This window comes from Myxine glutinosa, chromosome 13, assembly GCF_964187855.1.
Source record: "Myxine glutinosa chromosome 13, kmMyxGlut1.1, whole genome shotgun sequence".
Lineage (NCBI taxonomy): Eukaryota > Metazoa > Chordata > Myxini > Myxiniformes > Myxinidae > Myxine > Myxine glutinosa.
In genome coordinates, this window is record NC_136273.1 from 43,130,413 (window position 1) to 43,150,665 (window position 20,253).

The 20,253-nt window shown below is 45.1% G+C and overlaps 1 protein-coding gene across 1 annotated transcript in view; it reads right to left on the minus strand.

The window, feature by feature from the left end:
• The window catches only part of COL5A1 (collagen type V alpha 1 chain), a 505,662-nt gene that overhangs the window by 159,567 nt on the left and 325,842 nt on the right, over positions 1-20,253 (minus strand). The window contains exons 41-44 of the mRNA XM_068102230.2: positions 14,934-14,987; positions 13,949-14,056; positions 13,669-13,776; positions 12,915-12,968 (exon numbers count right to left, since the gene is read on the minus strand). Coding sequence (XP_067958331.1) covers positions 12,915-12,968; positions 13,669-13,776; positions 13,949-14,056; positions 14,934-14,987 — 324 coding nt within the window. The remainder of the gene's footprint in view (positions 1-12,914; positions 12,969-13,668; positions 13,777-13,948; positions 14,057-14,933; positions 14,988-20,253) is intronic.

A 20,253-nucleotide genomic window follows, 5' to 3' on the forward strand; every position in this document is an offset into this window, starting at 1 on the left:
GAATATGGACAGCAAGGTGAATAGGGACACAAACTGAAAAAAAAGCTCGGAAACCTTTTTCGCTGAAAATTGATAACCAAACTGATTTGTTGATATTTGGGTTGAAAGTGTTGTCTTGTTTTAAAAAAAAAAGCAACTTATAGTCCCTATTAACCCCATATATGGGTTAAATATGAATAAATAGGATTTTTATGGCTGTCCCTATTCACCCCGTTTTACGGGTGAATCGGGACGGTCACTAATACAAGAAAATAATAATCAAGAAACAATCCTGAGTTTCCAACTTATTGTTAAATTGATAGCTCAGATGGATGCACATAATACGCACCCATAATATAAACCACGGTGCCAATGAAAAAAGAATATGGGATAAAAAGTTTCTCCAAACTGTCCATATTTCTTGATTATTATTTTTTTGTATTAGTGACTGTCCCTATTCACCCGTAAAACGGGGTGAATAGGGACAGCCATAAAAATCCTATTTATTCCTATTTAACCCATATATGGGGTTAATAGGGACTATAAGTTGCTTTAAAAAAAAACAAGAGAACACTTTCAACCCAAATATCAACAAATCAGTATGGTTATCAATTTTCAGCGAAAAAAGTTTCCGAACTTTTTGTCAGTTTGTGTCCCTATTCACCCCGTTTCACGGTACTCAAAATGTGGGAGAGCAAAAGGAAATCCCTTTTGCATAATCATAATTGCCTGGATCGAGAGGCTCAGTGGAACAGTCAAAATGTTTGCATCGGAAAAATCTCGATGTCTCCTGTGGGATTTGTTGGGCTAGCAGGATACCCTAGAGGTATGCATACTCGCCTCTAAGCCGTTAGTGCAGCGGCATAGCACACCAATTGTGCATTTTGTGATGGAAGCACCAAATTTGGCAGAATGATAGAATATTATATGGAGAACATTTTCAGATATGGAACCACTTTGGAATTCACCCCAATGTGGCCGCCATATTGGATTTCAAAATGGCGGCTTAAAAATCTTTAATTACAAATATTTCTGGTTCTATACCAGCTACAGCCTTGATTTTAGTGTCTGGATGTACAAACTTGAGGTCAAGGAATTGAATGGTTCTACTTAGAAGTTGATTTACTGACGCCATATTGGATTTCAAGATGGCGGAAATTGATTTACAGTGAAGTGAAATTTGTTATTATTGCTGTATACTCAAAAAATTTGATTTCAATTCCCGTCCTCCAGTTGGGTTGCTCACTAAACCACGTCACACCTTTAATACAACAACCATGTCATACCGTTCACAAACTAACCTACAGGGTGAGTCATAAGTCCCAGGACACGATTTAGCTGCTTATGCAAGATTTGTTTATACCATCCACCAGGGTGAGCCATAAGCCCCAGGAGCAATAGTGGGGCAGCTTTCGGTAAGATATTTGATGCGTTGTGCAAATTGGGGTAAACGCTCAAACTTGGTACACTTATAGGACTCCCCAAACTGATCATTTTTTAAGATAGGGAACCAATGCACCACCACCCTCAGGTGGCCAGTTGCCTGGTAGGAGGGCAGAGCCAGTGACACGTCTGCGTATTCCCTTGCCTCTGTTGGTCCTTGCAGTTGCCTTCAGGCTGCCTGACTTTGCATAGCGGTCCCACACTAGATCGAGACGAGATCGATGTTGAAGCTGTGACATAATGTATGGAACGAATACTTTTGTGGCATAGTCAAGAAATGTTTTGGTCTGGCCTGGGCTCAGCATTTGAACTATTACAGCTCCATCGAGGATCACAGAAGATACTTGTGGTGGGTCCGACTTTGCTTTGACAAGCTGTTCTAAGGGCTGCAACAAGTCAGCTTTGGAACCAAAGCGGAGCTGTCCATTTTGCGAGAGTGCTGGCGGATGTGCGCTGTTCTCATGTTTGAAGAACTGCTCGAGACCCCCATCTCTGGTTTGGCATGCGATGTATAGTCTGGAGAAGAGCTCTGAATCACTCTTTGCAGAGGCTACTTGTTGTTTGCTCTTCTGGGCAGCTTTGACCTTGATGGATGAAAACAACGGGAGTTTGTTGCGTTTGATGACATCATTGAGTGGCTTGGATCTGTCTGCCAGACGTTCCTTCTCAAATGAATGGAACTGATCTCTCCCAATCTGTAAAGCTGTATGCACAGTATCTACAACAGCTGGGCCCAAGATCTCCAGTGTGCCCAGGACCAGCAAATCTGTGCTTTCTTCTTCAAAGGGGCTGCCCATCTCTTCGATGACTGTTGTCAGTGCACGGACATCTTGGACGAACTTCTTCTGCACACTGTCGGTTTGCTCATGGTGGTGGGTGTGCTCTCCCCTTTGGCGCAGTTGCTGTGAGGTCTCAAATTCTGTGATGACCCGAGCAACTTCGGGGCCAGCCACCATCCACCGTCGAAGGGCACTTGGATTTTCAGTTAGGCCCACTGCCCCGCCATCGCCTTTGACCGTGGCATTGTTTTGTTCATGAGCCTGGTCTAGGGAGATGGCGGAGAAAGCATGCCTAGTCTTCTTGGATGTGAAGTGCCCCGCATGGAACTTGGCAGCAACATCTGGGTGTTTCTCTGCAATGCCAACCATGTCCCTGATGTGGACTGGTAACCAGCGAGCATAGTGGATATGGCCCAATGCAGCGAACCATGCAGCTAGCTCTGGTAGGGTGTCCATGTACAGCGTGAAGTTGGACTCTCTCAGTGAACGTATGTAGAGGAGTATACAGAGCTCCAGGTTAAGTACAGTGGCCCAGTACTGAAACTGTGGACATGCCGCTGCTCTCTGGTCACACCATGCCTCGAACTCCAATGGTTCCTCATCTCTTGCAGTTGCTCTTTCGTTGTATATGTCATATGCACGATGCTGCAGTATGTGTAGGGCAGCAACAGTTACTTGGTGGGCGCGTCTTGTACGGCTGACGTGAGCTGCACGCAAGAAGGAGTCTGCTGTGCCAGCTGTTGCTATCTCTGCCTGAACCAATGCCTGTGTCCAACCACTGTCTTGCAGCCAGTCTCCTGCTGTCTTCAAAGCTGCCATCTCTGTGTGTAGACCACCCAGCATGACCACAAAGAGATCTTCACCATGTGTGTCTGGCCAGTTCCATTGCACCTGCTTGGCGATCGCATAAAGTGGTTGGTCCAGTGTGACGACGGGTATCTGTCCAGGGTTTAGCTCATTGATCGCTGCTTTCACGACATCCATGGCATGGCGGATCATTGCCACTGAGTGGGCTTGGTCATGGAAGAGGGGAAGCAAGGCAGTGGGTGTGACTGTGATACTAGTATCCTTGGCCGATTGGTTCTCTGCGTGATGTGCAGCCTAAGAAATGTTTCCTGGATTCTGTGTGTCACCACTGTCACATGCATCCTTCACAGTCTGGAGCCACCTCTTCTCTTTATCCAGTTCAGCTTGTGCAGGATTCCTCTGCAGCGACGCCTGGGTTCCAGCTGGTACAGGGTGGCTTTTGGCAAGTGAACTAACTGGTTGTACATCTGTGTAATACCGTGGAAGGTCCTCCACAGTCTTGACATTTGAGACACCCCCGATGATGACAATACCTCGGTCTGTGCCTTGATTGTCATAGTCTGGATGTTGTATCAATGAAATACCAGTTCCGTGGAAGGAGTCGTGTGCTGTCGTGGAACTGGGATTGTGGTCTATATTATCCACAGCTGATGTGGTGAACACTCCACTGCGGAGCTTTGGGGGACAGACCACCTTCTCCGCCCGAAAGCGCTGACAGACCCCGTTCCCCAGCTCTGCAGAGATCCGTAGCACTCTATCATAGGCAATGCTGATCCCTAGTCCAGATAATGTGTCAACCAGTTCCCTCTTTCTCGTATGGGCATGAAGCATCAAGCCAAGATATATTGGCAAAGGAGTCTCTTGACTAATGCTGTGTCGTACGTCTGTGCCTGCACCTCTCCTCTCATGCTTCACACTGTTGTATTTGAGAAGTTGAGCTATTGTCACAGACGCCGATGCCGATGACTGACATGCCTGATCTTTGATGCCTGCACCCTCTAAAATCATGGAGACCATTGTCAGCAGCAGTTGTGGCACAGACTCTTCTTGACATTTGTTTGAGAAGGACCCATTGAAAGGCTGAGATGACTGGAACATATCCTTCCTTATAATCCCTGCAGCTCGTGCCAGGTGCACAACATCACTGTCAATATCATGTTGACATGCCTTGGCTAATGCACTGCCAATGTCTTCCTGAAACACCAGCAGGACATCTCTTCCCTGCCTGTGCTCCTGCAGATCAGGGAAGTGTGCCAGGATACGCTCCTTGAGTCTGGTTGTATGGACTCGTGTTTCCAGCACAACTCCGAACTGTTCCATTCTCATTGTGTAGAGCTTGGTGAGGTCTGCCATCTTGAATACAGGAGCAGTGTCTTCTTCTTTAGCAGTTTCCTCTATGTACGTTACCAGTTCAGCAAGGACTATTGCTGAAATGACATCTACCGTGCTCTGGCTTTGCTCAGCAAGCTTTTTTGCTGCCCTCACGCGGTTGTATAGGGATGTCAAACATTTCTTATGGTACTTGGCCTCTCTTGCAACCATGTCCCCAGCACTCAGTTGGGCTAACAAAGTGGTATCCTGAAGAAACTCTGCAGCCTTGCGAACGTGTTTATCTAGTTCCAATGTCGCTGCTTGATGAAACTCCAAACCAAGCTCTTGCTGGCAGAAGAAGCACAAATTGTCGCATATGCTATCAACACAAGCTGCCTGAGACCTAGTAAGCTTGTACTTATCTGTGATTGTACTGGGGATAGGACTTCCCTCTGAATGACTTCTCTTCTGTACCCGCTGTAGCTTGGTAGTGTTATATTTCACCCTGCATGACTTGTGCCACTTGGCTTGGTGGGCAGCTAGAGTGGCAGCTATCCCTTGGCCTTCATCCAGTCGTTGCAAGTCCACGTCTTGTGGCAGCTTGCCTGGTTTATTGAATGCTGATAGATTGTCTTCAAGTGTCTTGTATCCAGCACCTGCATCAGTTCTTTTCGTGACAGCAGGACACTGTAGGGACTCTCCTATATCAACTTGACACAGAACACAGAGTTCCCAGTCCAGTGGCGTCTTTGGCGTTGAAGTTACATGCTTGGTAACATGAACTAACTTGAACTGCTTCGACATGATTGAAACCTGGATGGAGCAAACAAACAAAAAAGTCGTTTAATTAGGGGTTAATCAACGGACCAGCATGTTTTATCTACAGGACAATACACGACCCCCCCTGAAATTTGACACCAAATGACCTCTTTTAGGGGTATTTTTGGCCGAAATTTTCAAATTTTTCACTCCCCAGACCCCCAGATGTTCCCTTGAGCTCAGAATCGCCGCTGTAATGTGTCTACTGATGTTAGAAAAGATATAGGGTGAATGGGGCAATAATTGTGCCTGTAGGATTTGTTTCCGCCACCCCCCCCTAAGGGTTACAGATTTTTAAAGCCGCAATTTTGAAATCCAATATGGCGGCCACATTGGGGTGAATTCCAAAGTGGTTCCATATCTGAAAATGTTCTAAATATAACATTCTATCATTGTGCCAAATTTGGTGCTTCCATCACAAAATGCACAATTCTTCTTAAATTTTTGCTATGCCGCTGCACTACGTCTAACCTGGGTTTGAATCCCGACGACGAAGAAACGTTCAAACGGTATCCTCAGGTTGCTCCTGCAGCTAATGAAGTGAAGGACTCATCTGACTTTCCTGGTTGGTTTAATGTCGTGAAGAATAGTAATGATCGCAACGTCTATTAAATGAGATGCCTCATTATAATTGAGGGTGTGATCAACATTCACCTCTGACATGAATGAGACAGGTTAGAGTCCCATCATTCTATGAGTTGCTTTTCCCAGGAATTTTTTTTGTTATTCTTGTCACTTAAGACTTTTAGTCCTCAAATGTAGTGTCAGTAATGCATTGGATATCAGGTAAGACAGGTCGTTAGTGTATGTTCCAGTGTCTTTGTCGCTTGTACTTGCACGGTGACGTCTCTTTATCTCAAAGAAGTTCTAAATGGCAATGTGCTCGCATATAATGACATGAGTAATTCCCACTTTTGTCTCTGGTCTCACAAAGCTATTCGCATCTTTGTTCCACTCTGGTGACGTACAGCAGCCATGCGGGATGCCGCCACCCTTGGAATTTACACAGCGGTTAGTCATTAGATTTTCATTGTAATCCTTACATTCTATTTAGATATTGGACCACTGAACTGCAAAAGACCTGCACAACATGCAGTCAGATTGAATACAATCAATAGCTCAAGCGTTAGTCGCTAACTGGAATCAATATGGCGAAAAACTGAAGTGCTTTGGAACTGTAATTTCACCAAGTACTCACGGTGTGATTTGTTCAATCAGCGATCTCTTTATCCATTGTTCAGGCTTTTCAATGTGTACCACCGAATTCTTATGTGTTGCAGGTTTTCAGCCTATATTCATTATCTTCAAATAAAAGTCATTTTCCATATGTGTGTTTGTTTGTTTGTGTGTGTGTTTGGGTGTTTGTTTGTGTGTGTGTGTGTGTTTGTTTGAAACACCAATCACGCCTAAACTACGGGGTCAATTGCCACCAAACTTGACACATAGACCAAATTGGACCTCCTCTTGATGATAGCCTACTTGTTTTTCTATGACCATTAATAATTATAATATCGCTAAATGAAATTAAAAATGATATTGTGGCAGTTTGTGGGTGTGGCCTCGACGTCACCCGTTCCTGCCCCCTCCCTATGGCAAACCCGAGTCCCCCACCCTCTCCACCTCGCACCTCCGAACCCAAAACAGCAAGACTTGTGTGAGAACTGCACTGCCTGTCGAGATCCATCCCCTCTGACGTGAGCTCCTTCCCTCTTTCTTTCCTTCCGTGTAAGTGCTGCTTCATCAGGATGAAGATTAATGGTTATGGATGTTCGAGAAAGTAAGGAGTCTTCTTTGGCATTCTCTGGGGGGGGCTTTGTTCAAACAATTTCTGCAGTCAGTGCTTTCCCTCACCACCCCCCAACCCTACCCCCTCCCCCCACAAGTTGGCCAAGAGTTGGAGGTGGCGTGATGCCCTTTTGAATTGTTTTGTGAAGGCCCATCGGGGTGTGCTGGACGTCCCGGTGGGATGGGTGCGTCGCTCGATGTGGCGTCCTCCCGTATGAGGTGGTGGTCATGGGGTGCCATTTCTTCCCCAGTTCAGAAGTGTGGGACTTGTGGGAAAATTCTGTTGCTTGGCCGAGATGTGTATTTTTGAAGGCGTTTTTTTTGTTTTGTTTTTAACAAAAAAAAAAGTGTTATTTGTGAGTTACTTCATCATATTGTTGTCTTTCTAAAACGTACTTTCACAACAAGTCCATTATCCTGCTCCCCCCACCCCCAGGCCAGCTACTAAATGCGAGGCCTCATTATAATTGAGGGTGTGATCAACATTCACCTATTATATGAATGATGCAGATTAGAGTCCCATCATTCTAGGTTAGAGTCCCCCCCCAATGGTTTTTCTGCCCCCTTCCTAGCATTTCCCCTACCCTGCCCGGCGGTTCTCCTGTCCCCCCAGTACCTCATGCCCGCCTCAGTTCTTGCCCGAGCTCTCCTACCCTCACAAGCCCCAGCGGCTCTCCTGCCACCCACCCCGCCGACTCTCCTGCCCTCCTGACTCATCGGCTCTCTTGCCCTTTGCCCTGGTGGTTCTCCTGCCCCCAGCCATCCAGCACCCCCTTCTCAGCCCCCAAGCTCTCCTGCCCCCCATGCCTTGATGGTTCTTTTGCCCCCCCCCCCCCCCCACCCACACCCAGGCTGTTCTCCTGCTCCCTTCTCAGTTTCCCCCATCCTCCACCCCCGGCTATGGCTGTTCCTCTGCCCTCTCACTCTGGCGGTCCCCCTGCCCCCCATGACCCGCTGGCTCTCCTGCCCTCCTTCTCACTCCCCCCTTCCTCTCTCGAGCAACACAGGGTAACCCTCCTGCCAGTGGTGAATTAGACACCCTTTGGACCACAGGTCACAAATTTTCATGTGGGGGAGAAGATGGAATTGATATGCAACAGTAATGAACTGTCATAATCTGCTCATATTATTGTGATGTAGCACATCGTGTTGACCAGTTTAGTGACTACTGTTTCAGAGCAGCTGCCCGGTAGGCATATCTCCAAAGGGTGATGCAAGTGTTACATATTTATGTGAATGTATGTGAATTACCATTCAGGTCTTTGCTTATCCGTGGGTAGTATATTAAGTTGTTGTGTAGTGGTTGTGGTTGGAGGGTCAGGAGCCCTTCTGAGGGAGTGGCCGGAAACGGAAGTGACCGGAAACGGAAGAGAAAAAGACACGAGGAAAAAAGGACGAGTATTATTCTCTCTCGCCCCGCTCCGACAAAAGGTGGGATCGACCTTGCGCTGCGTGGAAAAGCGGCGTTCCGATCCGAAGCCTGGCTGGCGAGAGGAATTACCGGGACTTGTACCTGCCCGGTGGAGACGGCAAGTTGACGTGGGGCCGTGCATCGACCCCGCGCCTGGCCTCGTTCGCGGCACCGTCCAAACAGACGCGTGCGGGTCGCACGTTGGGGCCTAACCCGCCTTGCAAGCGGCGTGGGGTTTGGCTTGCTTTACCGTATCCGCCTCGCGTGGCCACGAGGGGCTGCAGCCACGGTGCCTGGTACGATACCTGCCCGGTGGAAAAACGTCCACCCGGGGTTCGTTCTACCGCCCGAGTGCGGTGACGGCGACCATCATCTTGGTCAGGAGGGGCCCAGAGACATTGTGCGGGACCGAGACCAAAAGGGTGTCGTGAGTACTCACCGGGACACACGTATATAAGATGGCCATCTTACTCATAGGAAAGTGCTTGTGAATTGGGAATTGTTGATGGTTGTATATGGTTGATTGCTCGGGGAAAATCTCCGTGGTTGTGTCATTGCAATTGTATGGTCATTCCCATTGAAATATATCCTTGAACGTCAGTTGTCTCTGGGGTGAAATTCATATGGATTGCGTGGCGAAAGCGCATATTTAATACAGCTTTCTGGCGAAGTTCCTCTCACGGTCCGGGGGTCACCGAGACCAGGTATTCACCGAGGGGACCACGTAACACAAGCGTGAAGGAAGTGGGAAGAAGTAGAGCTACATAGTTTCAGCAACATAGTACCCTCACTGGTAAACAGCATCTCCACATAGGTTGTGAACATGACATCAGGCCTCGTCAAATGAGACCACGTCCTGGTGATTTTTCAACATCATTATCAAAATTTCCAAGGGCAAATTCCACATTTCCAAGCTGGCCTCCAAAGCCAGTCGCCGACTGGGCATCCTCCGTCGTGCGAAGTCCTTCCTCGGCACACCTGAGCTCCTCACCACATACAAGGCTTTCATCCGCAGCTCAATGGAATACTGTTCTCCCCTATGGGCCGGTGCTCCTGCCTCACACCTAGCTCGGCTTCACGCTGTTGAAACCAAAGCTTTCAGAATTATTGGAATCTCCCGCGATGAAGCTATCTCTGAGGGCCTTTCACTCACTCACCGCAGGCAGGTAGGTGGTCTTTCTGTCTTCTACCGACTCCTCTCCGGCCTTGCACCCCCAGCTCTCTCTGTGCTCTGTCCCCCAAATATTCCTACAGGTCGCACAAGATCTGCCAGCAACCCTCTGATGGTTAAACTGCCGAAATCTCGGCTCTCTGCTCACCTTCACTCTTTCATTCCTCTTTTCTCCCGCCTCTGGAACAAACTCCCTCACTCCCTTCAATCCCACTCCTCCCTCCAGGTCTTTAAAACAGCTGTTCACCACCATCTCTTATCTTCCCCCATCCAAAACCTTGATCTTTTCTACCCCCGCTAATTCACCCCAGATCCACCTTGTTTGAAATTCCAACTTCTTTCCTGGAAGTCCTGGCAGTGTCATTATGTTTTATACCTCTCCCACCGCCCCCTTCCCATGCCCCCCCCCCAAACCCTCGCCCTCTCTCAGATCTCTCGATGTCTCCATGTCTCTCGGTCCCTGCTCTCAAATGTTGTGTTTGTGTCCTTCCCCCTCTCTCCCCATCTTGTCTACCGCTCCCGATGTTATATGTTTTATGTGTCGGTTTGTCTTTCTGTGTGATTAATGTTCGCTCTTTCACGAGCCTCGATCTTGTATACAAAAAAAAAAAAGAAAAAAAAAAAAAAAAAGTATATCTTTGGTGGTTGTGATATCCTTGAGCAGTTGTCATGAGATGGAACAGAGTCCTCTGAGAGTCCGAAGTAGCCACCTTATTTTTTTCTAGGATCACGTTTCGAGGACCAAGTTGTGTTGTTTCTCTGTTCTCATATCACTGAACCTCAGACTCTGCCATGACCTGCTACCCAGGTGATCATTTGAAACGAGACTGTCTCAATATTTTAAGATATTTCTCTGACTTTTTCAGTTTGTCCTCAAAACATTTTCTTTTTCTGTGCGGTCTCCATGCCTCATATGTGAAACATGATTCACATTGGAGGATGGTCTCCATCTCCTATATGCTGTCTCATTATACTTCTCCTATATTGGTGTGTGTTTGTGTGTCAGCAAGTGAGTCTGCACACAGACAAACTTAAATATAGCGCCCTGAAGTGGCCTACTTTAATATTGCACCCCAAGCAACATTAAGTACAGTTCAACAACTTTGTCCCTTGTATGTGTATTATGTCCAAGTCAGCCGTGCCTGTCCTTGAGTGCGTTTGCCTGCACTGCCCATAGTTTGTGGTGTGCTGCAAGGCATATGGACTCGACTCGCACGTCCAACCGGCCTTAGACACGGTTCAAAAAAGTTGTCGAATGGTACCGGTACCATAACATTTTAACATTTAAAAAAGCAAAAATTAATATTTTACCTTGAATATGTATTCTGTCTAAGTTAGATCGACTGCAATCCATATTGTACATTCCAAAGTGTTTAAAAATTCCATCACAGATTCACACTGAGCTTTGCACAGCACTGAAATAGCATGAGAAATTTCCCATTTTAAATAAAATTCTGAATGACAAAATTGCATTTTTTATCCAATGTGGATTTTTAATCTTAAAAATGCCTGAAGTGATCACCTGGACCAAATGATTTCAGAACCACCGTTCTCAGGGATTGGCCATTCATTTCTTCTGAGCCACACCTAGGTTACTGAAGCATTCCGTGTGTCAATGCGTGAATGAGTGAGTGAGTCCACACTGTTCTCAGATCAACTGTAATCTATATACCCAGGAGAGTCTCTGCATTGTTAAATAATGTCTTGTTTGTTTTGGTTGTGCAGAAGACGGCAGTCCTTCAGGTTTTTGCTCCAGTGAGGAGCTCCGTCTCAAAGTGACACTGAGATCTTATTCCTCACTGGAGATGGTGCAGTCTTTATTTTATTTCATGACACATTAAAGCTGCTCAGTGTGACAGGGTCTGTGTCCCTTTATTGTCTTTTTGTAATGATTTACAATCACTGTCGTGCATTGTTTGTTAACAGACAGCCATATGGCTTACCCCAATACAAGGGGCCCTGTCTGTTTGTCAGGGGTCACAAATGGCACTATGCGTAGTTTATGCCAAGAAGGTAAATGCCCACAGAACACACTTCCTCACCAGCTTTTTCTTCCTCACTGGTTTGCTGATGAGCCTTCCATTCACTCGGGATCGCTCATTGGGGAAGCATACAACCCAAAACCCCATCTATTTCCTGGGTGGACTTGTACATACAAGGAAAGCATTTCATCAGCTCAACATGCTCGCACCATACTTAGGTGAATTTCTCTGCTTACATAAATTACTTCCACACCACCTGCCTTGAACCCCATAAACGGTGGATCACAAGTAAATCTTAAACCGATATTCCCTACTGCTGATTTAGATTGTACTACAAGACCCTATGAGGGGCGTGGTGAAAGGATTGTGTAATGAAATATTCAGAAATATATATTTTTTGAATTAACTTTTGGATTCACAACTACCAACTATTGTCCTTCTTTATCACCTCCAATTCCATGACCATAAAATGATTTACTTACTTATCCTATTTAAATTCTGCTGAAGCTCACAGCTTTAGAAGTAATGATTATTTATGAATGAATGATCGTTTTCAGGCCATTTTTCCCCGCTAGAGCGGGGGTTAGCCTTGCGGGCCCCATGACAATCATGGTTCCCTGTTTGAGGCAATGTTTTTATGGCCGGATGCCCTTCCTGACGCCAACCCTTAGTCGCTTCTTACGATGCGCAGGGATACGGTGTACCTATTCTAAACCGGGGTACACACTGGGATCAGCTTTAGAAGTAACTAGTGTAAAAAAATTATATACAGCATATATATATATATATGATTTGCTCCTATGGTACCATGGTAACCATGATTTTAAATTTAAACACAAGGAGCACTTACGGCATTTTATTGGAATCCCGACTCGCAGAAATTTACCAATTAATTAATGGTACCATCTACATCGTTTATGTGACCATTGTGAAAATGATAAATGGCAATTTTTATGGCAATTATAATTATCAGCATCATAAAGTTTTGGGCACTTGAACTGGTAACAACTTCCAGGTAAATTAACGATACATTTTATTTTCATTTATGGTGATGTAACATATATATATATATATATATATATATATATATATATATATATATATATATATATATATACTGTATATATATATATATATATACATATATATATATATATAAAACTGAGAAAATAGCAGAAACCAAATAGCAGAAATAGTGAATTTTCTCGAATTTTCCTCTTGTTGAACTTGAGTAGGACTGAGAGGACGGCCTATTTTGGCCGAAAGCTTGTCGAAAATAAAAGATCGTCCTGAAGCTACGTCTATAACTTATTTAATTTATTTCGATTATATATATATACGGTACATATTTATATACATATTTACAGTGCACTGTATGATGTGTATAGTCTCGACAAGTGTTTTGCGTTGTTTGTTGAAAAACATACCGGTTCGCCTTTATCTCCTTTGCTGCCCTTTTGTCCCGGTCTCCCGATGTCTCCCTGAAAGAAAATAGAATCTCATGACAATAACTCAAAACCACTCACGTAATAAAACGTCTGCAACTCTGTTAAAATGGCTCATTGTGACCACCTGCTCATTCACACGTGATGTGGCTGCTTCATAGTGAAGTAGGCCATCGAGACTAGACCAGCAGAATGATTACAAAATCCGAGCCATTAACCTTTACATTAGTGGCCAAACTGCAGAAACATTAGGAGTGTGTGAGGTTAGGTGAGCACTGTGCACAGAACTCATTATTTTCTTAATTAAATCGCTACAACAGCAGTAAAAGCTATAAGGAATCAATTTTGTTTCTTTAAAGAGAGACAAGGTACACACAAAGGAAGGTGTGTGTGTGTGTGTGTGTGTGTGTGTAAAATAAATAATTAAGTAAATGAATTATCAACTGACATTTGACAAAGGTGTGATAACAGTCGTGAGAACCAAAGTAAAGCTGATATTTCGGACTTAGGCCCTTCATTTTCGGCCTTGTACAGTTAAAGGGCTATTGTCCGAAATATCGGCTATATTTTGCTCCCCCCAATGATTACCATATACCCTTGTCAACCTTGAGTTGATAGAAACCTATCGTTTAAGCTGTTCACCGACACAGACCGACAGCAACCTTGCCAAGCCTAATAATCCTCGAATGCATGAACAAGACTGATCATTGCATTGTTTTGTTCTCAAGTGCCCCACCTTATCTCCATCTTCACCAGGAGACCCTGGTGGACCAGAAGGACCTGGAAGACCAACAGGACCCTGGATTCCATCCCTGCCTGCTGGTCCCTCATGTCCTTTCTCACCCTGCACAGAAAGCCGAAGAAGGTTGAGGGCACACATCCGACTGCCACTTGTTTAAAAAAATTTTTTGGCAACCGTCATGGAGTCTTTTATCACATTTCCACATTAGGTAGACAGGAAGGGAGTACATAGTACCAACAAATATGATGGTTGTTGGACCATCAATCATACTCACTGGTCCCCCCTTGTCTCCAGGAGGTCCAACAGGCCCCGCAGTTCCAGGTCGACCTGGAAGGCCAATTAGCCCCACAGGGCCGGCTGGGCCTCTCTCGCCTGGTGAGCCCTGATGAAGGCAGATCAATGGTCAAATTAATCCGTGAAATACGGGTGTACAATGATCAGCTAGGTTTCCCTCATAAAGGAAATTCCAACGAAACCATGCTATGAATCCGAACTCTCGAGGTAAATAAACATCTGTGACAATTACAACAAAACCACTGTAATTACCAAACATGCCACAATGAGTTTGTTTAGTCAGCCCCACGTAGAGCACCATAAACGGACATTTTCAAATTGCATGCAAAATCAACAAGTAGAATTGGAGAATGTGAAGATAAAAAACAAACAAACGATTTCCATACAGGAACTGAAAGGAACAAAGAGCGGCCTGCTTTTCACAACGAGGCGTGACAATCAGTTTAGTGGATGTGGATTTGGGATGAATGGCAGAAAAGCGATAGATCTCAGGAATTCTGGTCTGGGTTGAAAAAAAAGAAGAAGATGTTTATCTGAATGCGCTAAAAAAAAAAAAGCAAAACAAAATAAAACAACTTCAAACTATAGGATTGAAAAATCCATGTACACAACTGTGCGGACAGGGAGCACTTTCATTACCACAAAGAGTAATAGCCTTGTGTTCAAAGTTTAAACTTTCACCAAACCGCATGAGAAACACGTACGCACTGCATTGAGGACACTCTTCACATAAATATGAAGCATGCACCACCCACGTACCGACAAACACCATCTACACACAAGACGTGGGCACACATACCATGCATGCATCATGCGTTTGAAACCCACAAATAAACGAAATGTTTACTCGAGGCACTTCGGAATAAATGTACACACTACGTTTGGTATATAACGTCGATAAAACACAATGGAGTGATACGTCAACAAACAGTTGCAAGGATTGCGTTTACAGTGTTGGTACTTACAGCTGGACCTGGTACACCTGGAGGACCCTGGTCACCTTTCAAACCCGGAATACCCTAAATAGGGAGAGAAGGAATTGACAGGCCGACAATCTTGGCACCACCCTTCATAACAATAGAAACATATGGCACCGTGAGTCATGAATCCAAAAACATCTCAGGCCTCTTCTTGCAAAAAAATCATGATACCTCCAATGGCGATTGTTTAAAATCCCTCGATACAAAAAAAACAACTCCCTCCATGAGCAAATCTAATCGGTGTGTGAAAAAGATCCCTCATAATTTAATATCAAATAGGTGTGTAAAAAAAAAAATCATTCAGTAAACAAATAAAGATACTCATAATAATCATTCATTCGATGTGCAAATCAATCCCTCCATGGCAAATCATTCCCTCGATGTGCAAATCATTCCCTCCATGGCAAATCATTCCCTCCATGTGCAAATCATTCCCTCCATGTGCAAATCATTCCCTCCATGTGCAAATCATTCCCTCCATGTGCAAATCATCCCCTCCATGTGTAAATCATTCCCTCGATGTGCAAATCATTCCCTCCATGTGCAAATCATTCCCTCCATGTGCAAATCATTTCCTCCATGGCAAATCATTCCCTCCATGTGCAAATCATTCCCTCCATGTGCAAATCATTCCCTCCATGTGCAAATCATTCCCTCCATGTGCAAATCATTCCCTCCATGTGCAAATCATTCCCTCCATGTGCAAATCATTCCCTCGATGTGCAAATCATTCCCTCCATGTGCAAATCATTCCCTCCATGTGCAAATCATCCCCTCCATGTGTAAATCATTCCCTCTGTGCAAATCATTCCCTCGATGTGCAAATCATTCCCTCGATGTGCAAATCATTCCCTCGATGTGCAAATCATTCCCTCCATGTGCAAATCATTCCCTCGATGTGCAAATCATTCCCTCGATGTGCAAATCATTCCCTCCATGTGCAAATCATTCCCTCCATGTGCAAATCATTCCCTCTGTGCAAATCATTCCCTCCATGTGCAAATCATTCCCTCCATGTGCAAATCATTCCCTCCATGTGCAAATCATTCCCTCCATGTGCAAATCATTCCCTCCATGTGCAAATCATTCCCTCCATGTGCAAATCATCCCCTCCATGTGTAAATCATTCCCTCTGTGCAAATCATTCCCTCCATGTGCAAATCATTCCCTCCATGTGCAAATCATTCCCTCCATGTGCAAATCATTCCCTCCATGTGCAAATCATCCCCTCCATGTGCAAATCATTCCCTCCATGTGCAAATCATTCCCTCCATGTGCAAATCATCCCCTCCATGTGTAAATCATTCCCTCCATGTGCAAATCATTCCCTCCATGTGCAAGTCATTCCCTCCATGTGCAAATCAATCCTCCCACATACAAAAAATCCCTCTATAAGCAAATCAATCCCTTTATGAGAAAATCATTCCCTCTATGTACAAATCATTCCCTCTTTGTGCAAATCATTCCCTCTATGTGCAAATCAATCCTTATATGTACAAACAAATCCCTCGAAGCAAATCAATCCCCCTATGTGCAAATAAATCCCTCTATGTGCAGATCAATCCTTCTATGTAGAAATCAATCCCTCGATTAGCTCATCAATTCTTGTATTGGCAAATCAATCCTTCGCTGTGCAAATCAATCCCTCCATGAGCAAATCAATCCCTCCATGTGCAAAGTAATCCCTCCATGTGCAAAGCAATCCCTCCATGTGCAAAGCAATCCCTCCATGTGCAAAGCAATCCCTCTATGTGCAAATCAATCCCTCCATGAGCAAATCAATCCCTCGATGGGCAAATCAACCCCTCCATGTGCAAATCAATCCCTCCATGAGCAAATCAATCCCTCTATGGGCAAATCAACCCCTCCATGTGCAAATCAATCCCTCCATGAGCAAATCAATCCCTCCATGTGCAAAGCAATCCCTCCATGTGCAAAGCAATCCCTCCATGAGCAAATCAATCCCTCTACGGGCAAATCAACCCTTCTATGAGCAAATCAATCCCTCTATGAGCAAATCAATCCCTCTATGGGCAAATCAACCCTTCTATGAGCAAAGCAATCCCTCTATGGGCAAATCAATCCCTCTATAAGCAAATTAATCCCTCTATGGGCAAATAAATGCATCCATGTGCATCTCAATCCATCCATGAACAAATAAATCCATCCAAGTGCAAATAAATCCCTTCATGAGCAAATCAATCCCTCCATGAGCAAATCAATGCCTCCATGAGCAAATAAATCCATCCATGTGCAAATAAATCCCTCCATGAGCAAATAAATCCCTCTATGAGCAAATAAATCCATCCATGTGCAAATCAATCCCTCCATGAGCAAATAAATCCCTCCATGAGCAAATCAATCCCTCCATGAGCAAATAAATCCCTCTATGAGCAAATCAATCCCTCCATGAGCAAATCAATCCCTCCATGAGCAAATAAATCCATCCATGTGCAAATCAATCCCTCCATGAGCAAATAAATCCCTCTATGAGCAAATAAATCCCGCTATGTTGGGTTAGCGGCTAGAGTGCCGGCTTAGGATCCTAGGATCATGGGTTCGAATCCCGGTCAATCGCTGAATTAACGCCAGGGGGGTTGACTCAGCCTGTCATCCTTCCGAGGTCGGCAAATTGAGTACCAGTTCACTACTTCACTGGTAATTCCCTGCTTGTCGTTAAAGGCGGCAAAAAGGGTTGGCGTCAGGAAGGGCATCCGGCCGTAAAACATTGCTTCAAAAAGGGGACCGAAAAACAACAACAACCACAGTTCCCGAAAAAGGCCAACCCCCGCTTGCGGGGAAAAATGGCCTCTAAAGGTGGTTTTATGTGCAACTAGCTCATTCTATATGGAAATCAATCTCTCCATGTGCAAATCAATCCTTCTCTGAGCAACTAGATTCCTCAATGTGTGCAAATTAATCCCTCTTTGTAAAACCAACTCTCTCAGTGTGCATATCAAAATCAGTTTTTTAAGAACTACAACATAAATTTAAGAACTACAATTAATTATTTTTATTGCACATGAAGGACTTAAAATGATAAATGAAGGATTATATATATATATTTATATATATATTGTTACGGACTCGGCCCTAATGATTGTTGTTATGAGTATTGTTGTTGGTTCGAAGTATTCTAGATATCATGCTTATTGTGACTTAAGGGAAAGGGTTGTTGTGAGTAAAAGATTTTAAAACGCTCATGGTAAAATGTGGCCGGAAATCCGGATCGAGACCGGAAGAGGTGGAGCGAGAGAGGAAGAGGTGGAGCGAGAGAGAAAGAGGTGGGAGGATCGAAAAGAGACGTGGTGGTTGAAGCTCCGGGCCGAGCGTTCGACGTACAGTGCGAGGGAACTTTGCGTCCTTGAAGGGAAGTTCGGTCGATAAGAAATATCGCCGGAGTGCGTGGAGCCTGTGTCGTCGGGTATTCTCATTGAGGTTCCGAAGGTTCCAGGCCTTGAGAATCCGGGTTGGAGCGAAAGCCGTCCGCCATCTTGGCCACGCGAGCACCCTGCAGTGAACGGGCTTTCGTCGTGTCGGCTGGGCATTATTCCCTGGTGGATTGCCGGGAACGGCTGTGCCAGAAAGGGACACATGAGAATTATACGGAGGCTCGCGGGTTAAGTCGCAACGTGTACGTCGGAGCGCATCTTTGTGAGGTTCCTCTCCACCGCTGTGTTGCTGGGGGCTGAGCACGTGACCTCGGGGTCGTCTCGCTCGTCTACACCTCAATTGACCACCGGGCCTTGACTCCCCGATCGCGGGAGCGCACAGAGACACTGGGACTTCGCCTTGGAGGGGAGCAGAGACATTAGGGGAGGTGCCGTGAGTGGGGTTGAGGGGCTTGACAAGGATATTATCGTAAGATTTGAAAGTAGGGGTGATTGCCCCATTGCTGTATGGCTCTTTGTGTGTGATTTATAATATAGTATGGTTTGTTTATAACTTGGTGTGGTTGCATCATTGGTTCGGCTGTTTCATTTGCTGGTTCCATTGAGGGACATTATTTGCTGGGTTTCAACCAAGGATAAAACATCTTTCTGCCGGGGACCAGAGCGGGGTTCGGAGGTCCACCGAGACCAGAGTTAAAGGGGGGGGGGGGCCGTAACAGAAATTGGGGGCTCGTCCAATTGATATTCGTGGGCTCGCAATTGGGTCTGCGTCCGGGATCTAAAAAATTCCTAAATTTAGTCCGGGAAAGAATTCCCAAGTTTGGAACTTTTTCCAACATTCCCAAATTTTTTCCAAAAACAAACAACAATAAAAATAAAAAATAAAAATAATAATAATTTTGTTTTTGGTTGTTAAAAATTTCTTGTGTGAAGGTTAACAGGTGTTACCAGTAGTCACTATGGCGTTTGACGCAGAGAGGTTTACAGTGACCCCGAGTGAAGCACAGTTCAGAGCGTTAGTAAAATCGGACCTCTGGAAATTGGCCAAACATTTTAGCTTGGAGGTCCGAACTAATATGAAGAAGGCAGAGTTGCAGACAGTGGTGATACAATCTATGGTGGGATTAAAAGCATGGGAAGAGGTAGCCTGGGATTGGTTACCAGAAGAGCAAGAAAATGTGGAGCTCCGGAAACTGGAGATGCAATTATGGAGCCAGGAAAGGGAAAAAGCACTGGAAAGAGAACTCCAGGAAAGGTTAGAAGACAAACAAGCAGAGGAAAGGAGAGCTGCAAGAGAACTCGAAGCAGAGGAGAGAAGAGCCGAAAGGGAGTTAAAGGACCGTGAATTGGCGCGTCAGCAGTAAATTAAAGTCAAGGAGCTGGAGTTAATGAGAGAACGGGGAGAGGTACCATCCCTGCTGACTGGTTCGACACCTAGTCAGAACACCTGGGATGTTGGCAGACATGTGAGGCTGGTCCCACCCTTCAATGAAAAGGAGGTAGCCAAGTTTTTTCCACACTTTGAGAAAGTGGCTCGACAGTTAAACTGGCCTGAGGAGTACTGGTCCATACTCGTGCAAAGTGTTCTGGTGGGTAAAGCTCAAGAGATTTATTCGGCTTTACCGATTGACCAATGTGCAGATTACGATGTATTGAAGAAACACATTCTCAAAGCCAATGAATTGGTCCCGGAAGCTTTCCGGCAAAAATTCCGGAATGCCAGGAGGAGGGAGAGTGAGACCCACGTGGAGTTTGCCAGATTGAAAGAAACCATGTTTGACAGGTGGTGCGATTCAAAAGGAGTTGGGAAAGACTTCGAACTATTGCGACAATTGATCCTGGTGGAGGAATTCCAACAGTGTGTCCACGAGGACATTAAAATACACCTGGAGGAAAGGAAAGTACCAAGGTTG